The sequence below is a fragment of the Ceratina calcarata genome, unplaced genomic scaffold (genome assembly GCF_001652005.2).
Source record: "Ceratina calcarata isolate Rehan_Ccalc_2016 unplaced genomic scaffold, ASM165200v1 scaffold498, whole genome shotgun sequence".
Taxonomy (NCBI): domain Eukaryota; kingdom Metazoa; phylum Arthropoda; class Insecta; order Hymenoptera; family Apidae; genus Ceratina; species Ceratina calcarata.
Genome location: NW_017174207.1, coordinates 2,951 through 7,312, shown reverse-complemented (window position 1 = coordinate 7,312; position 4,362 = coordinate 2,951). Strand labels below are relative to the sequence as shown.

At 32.3% G+C, this 4,362-nt stretch overlaps 1 protein-coding gene across 1 annotated transcript; it reads right to left on the bottom strand.

The window, feature by feature from the left end:
* Positions 1–6: 6 nt before the first annotated feature.
* LOC108628107 (uncharacterized) lies at positions 7–3,723 on the bottom strand. Its single transcript, XM_026816218.1, has 10 exons — positions 3,363–3,723; positions 2,701–2,810; positions 2,420–2,622; positions 2,207–2,345; positions 1,920–2,141; positions 1,726–1,827; positions 769–1,657; positions 503–698; positions 256–430; positions 7–173 (listed from the first exon to the last, which is right to left on the bottom strand). The coding sequence occupies exons 1-10, from the start codon at positions 3,709–3,711 to the stop codon at positions 123–125; spliced, it is 2,436 nt and encodes an 811-aa protein (XP_026672019.1). The 5' UTR covers positions 3,712–3,723; the 3' UTR covers positions 7–122.
* Positions 3,724–4,362: the final 639 nt, after the last annotated feature.

Genomic DNA, 4,362 nt, shown 5'->3' with positions numbered 1-4,362 from the left:
ATATATATATATGTATATATATACTGCAATATATATTGCTTGGAATATGTGAATCATGTTAAGTATTAACATTACATGCACAGCTCATTGGGACAATTTATGCAATTATAACTGCATGGTTATCATAGTTGTTCAACACCACATTTTAACTTATTGTAATGGTTCACGATCAGCTAAAAAAAGAACGAAAAAGATTGATTATTCAACAGAAACTTATACTAAGAAATACATTTTTAATTTAACAATAATACGTACCCATATTTCATATGCAACAGAGTTGCTTGTAAATGTTTCATACATATATATGGCATTGACATCGTCTAGCGAAATGATTTTTAGCGTATATAATGCTCGTATAGCTGAATTCAATGATATTAAATATAATTTAGTTACGCCATTTAATATATCCCGCGTTGATTTCAACATAACACTATAAAAGGTAAATTGTTATTTGAGTAAATGAATGTATTATTTCCTGAGTAAAAAAATACGTAATGATTACCTGTTAGTTTTCAAAGGTTCTATCGAATTCTTAGTTTGGTCAATTTCCTCAACTTTGATAAACACATTATGTGTTTTTAAGTCGTTAAGCAAGTACCAGCTCGTTGCAAATTGGGTGAATTTTTCAACAAATTCATCTAATAACAACCATCCTTCATGCATATAATGAAATACGTGAATTATACCCGTTTGTAGTTCTAAAAAATTGTACAAAATTATGTCTACGATTATATTAATTAATTATTATTAATAAACGCTGAAACGTACCAACTGCTTGAAAATATAGTTTGGTATTTAAGGATAAATGTTTTGATGAGTCTGCATCGATGCTATTCTTTGTAAGATAATTTTTCACGCTCATACTGAATTTGCTTTGGTCAAACTGTTCAACTTCCCAGTTTTGTCGATTCGGTATAATTAAATCATTCCCAGGTATTAAATAATTATTACCCGTCCAATTAGGATAGTTACTCGCTTCCTGAACGTTACCGTTTTGAACGGGCTCAGTGTACCCATTGAAATGATTACTGTTATTAGAACACGTAAGGAACAATGGTATCTTAGTCTTATCGAAATTTGTTTCCCAGAGATAAGAACTGATCGAAGTAATCGTATCTTTGCAAATGTCTGCAATGGCTGCATTCAGAGGATCCGTGCAATTTGGTATTTGCGAGTAAGCATTTGAAAGTATACTCTTTATATTATTTATGATATCTTCGTCTTTCGCTGAATTCACTTTATTGATCAACAGACTGAGCGCCTCGCTTATTTGCGCTTGTACTGACAAATTATCGTTCCACAATTGCGTAAATTCTTGAGGATGTATTTCGTATACAGGTTGTTCACCTTGTAAAAATGGATTATTCCTATTACATCTAAATAAATTAAGAGGCGGGAGATTCTGATTTTTAACATTTTCTTCTCGTGACATTTTATATTCGTCGCGTAATACCAATTCTGACGAGGGCTTGAACGCTGTGTTCTCTAAAATACTTTGCGGTGATATTAAGGGTGCATTGACGATCTCTCGATCAGGTATCTGTTGTTTTTCTTCGTCCAACGTTTCAAGTTCCTCCTCTTCATAACATAAGTGCGGATGTTTTAACAAATTCTCCTCGGTGTATAATAAAAGATTGTTCATATCAACCTTGTTCATCTAATTAAAACAGGAAAAATAATTAAAATACTTATAACTTAAGTAGCATTACATTCTGTCGCACTCACCTTTCTTCCTGGTATTACTAGGTTCTCTTTAACTAACCAGTCGTTAATGTGTACATCTTCATCCTTCGATGTATCAGTCAAAACAATCATCATTGAGTTGTTCTGCAATAAGAAACGGAACCCAATTAATTCAAGGCTAATTTTAGTTAAAATATAATTTAAAATACGTATGTAAATTTAAACGAATCTCTCACCTCCATACTAACTGACGCAATTGTAGCTATTAAAGGTATGTTAGCCGTTTTTAATGCAAATTCATGAGTAACATGGCGAGACCACTTGGATCCTTTTTGTGGCATTATATTAACCAAACCGCAGGGAATTGCTTGTGCTGGTAAATTGGAAAACTTTTTATGCAAATAATAGACTTCATTCCGGGAACACGTTTTTACTGTACCATAGTCATAAAACAATACCTTCAAGAAATCAATGATTATTTCATTACACTATGTATTAGTATACTGATCACGAGTATACTTACTGTAATTAAAAAATCCGGCGTGATGTTTTCAATGATAGCCCTGTGCCACTTGTCATAGTATTTACAAGCACAATTTAAACCTTTCTCTAATGCAATTGGTGGAATCAAATATTTCGAAGAATTCTGAGTATAAAAGTGGCTGCAAAGACAATTTTTTTTTTATTTATCTGTTTGATGGTGTATAACATAATTGTGCACCTTAATTATACATACCCTAAATTGATCATCAATTTTTTAAATTCATATGTATTTTCACGAAGGTGCACCCAAAAGAATGTGGGTGTGAAAACTTCAACTACAAAAACTTCCAAGAAACTGATTCCTTCTGATATAAATTTTCGGGGCTCTATATTATTGACCCGATCCCCAACACCCATTACTTCTTCTGGCACGAACATCTTGAGAGTACTGAATGACTAAAAATGTAATATTATTTGATAATTATCAATAGTACAATACATATACATCTTTAAATTGAAATAAATCATATTTACTAGTTTCGATGGCACAGCTTCTTCGTCCTCCGAATCGTGACCCTTCATCTCCTTTATTCTAAAGGCAGACATATCTCTTTTAGCAGAGTATAGTTCGAAAGCGTCTGTACCTTGTAAGTGAATGGAGTGAAAAGTATATAGTAAGTATGATGTGAATTTTTTAATCCTAGTGAAACCAAGTTCTGTGTACTGCAACTGATAGCCATACTCTTTCAAATACTTGGCTGGCACACACACAAGTCAATACACCAAATCAAGTTTCTTCAACTTACATTTAAGTCTTTCATTTATAATAATCTGATTATCGTTATCAAGTACAGGCTGTTCCTTATCCTTCTTTATATTATTATTAAGTTCTACCTGTATAATCTTATTAGTGTCCTTATGTACATTATATATACCAAATGGTGCTTGCGTTTCTGTTCTAGCTTTCTCATATTTGTCTGGAGACTTAGCTATAGATCCCTTAATGAAACTAAAGGTAGGTTCATCATTTGATGTTACATGACTAGAATTACGTGTATTTGAAGCAGGAATAAACTCCAAAACATTGTTATCATCATAATCTTGAATATGGTCTTCGTCTTCAGTTGCAGTAACGACAGATTTGGAAGAGGCAGTATTATTTGAATTTTGTGTTAAGTAATCACACTTCTGAATACCTTCAACTGGGTAAACCACATTAGAGTCTTGGTGAAGCCTAGAACGTAACTTAGACTGTTGTTCTTCCATGTCCTTCATTGTTATGTTTAGTTCTGGAGTATACAACTGTAAGAACTTATTGTCTCTGTACGCCATCTGGATATTATTAATGAGCTCAATTATCTTTTCTAATGCCTGTGATAGTATCAGAGTTCTGGTATAAACACTAGTACTAGAATAGTAGCGATTTGCTCTGCACGATCTTCCCTTTGGAAGTTGACTTATCTGTTCAGCTACGAACTTACTAATATGTTTGAACTTTTCAGTAGGGATGCCTCTTAATATATCTACTTGGACAGCATCTAGCATGGAATGTATGAATCTTAACAAAGAGGAATGACACAATTCTTTCCATGATATATGTTAATTTTCTGATTCCTCATAATCAGTATTTAATTGCCTCAAGGTAAGTATATCTCTCTTTGCAACTCAATAACAATACTAATATTGTATTTTTCACATTTTCTCTTGAATCTATTGTGCTCATATTCCTAAATTATTAATATTCTATGTATGAAATTTCTTCTCGTACTTCAGCCCAAACACATGTTCACGATCTGTTCAAATTCAGGATTGTAATTTTTTTTCTCGTATGATTATAAAATAGGATACTAACAGAGTCAATACATACCTAAAATATATAGTAATGATTTTCAAAAAGTTTTATATCCTTGAGGAACTTTAATGTATTCCCCATAAACTGATCGATAGATATCTATATTTCACACGACGAGCCTAAATTCTACACGGTTATTAGTTACGAGAGTAATACAAAACCTCAAAACTAACCTATAAGGAAAGTGTAAGATCAGTGTAAGAGAGACGATAGAAGATCGTCACCGTGTTTTAAACTTCTATGGGGCTTCTTATTTACAAAAAGCTCATGAACTTATTGTAATACAAAATCATAATGTTCGCAATTAGTGTTTTAAACTTCTGTAATCTAAGATAGTATATAAT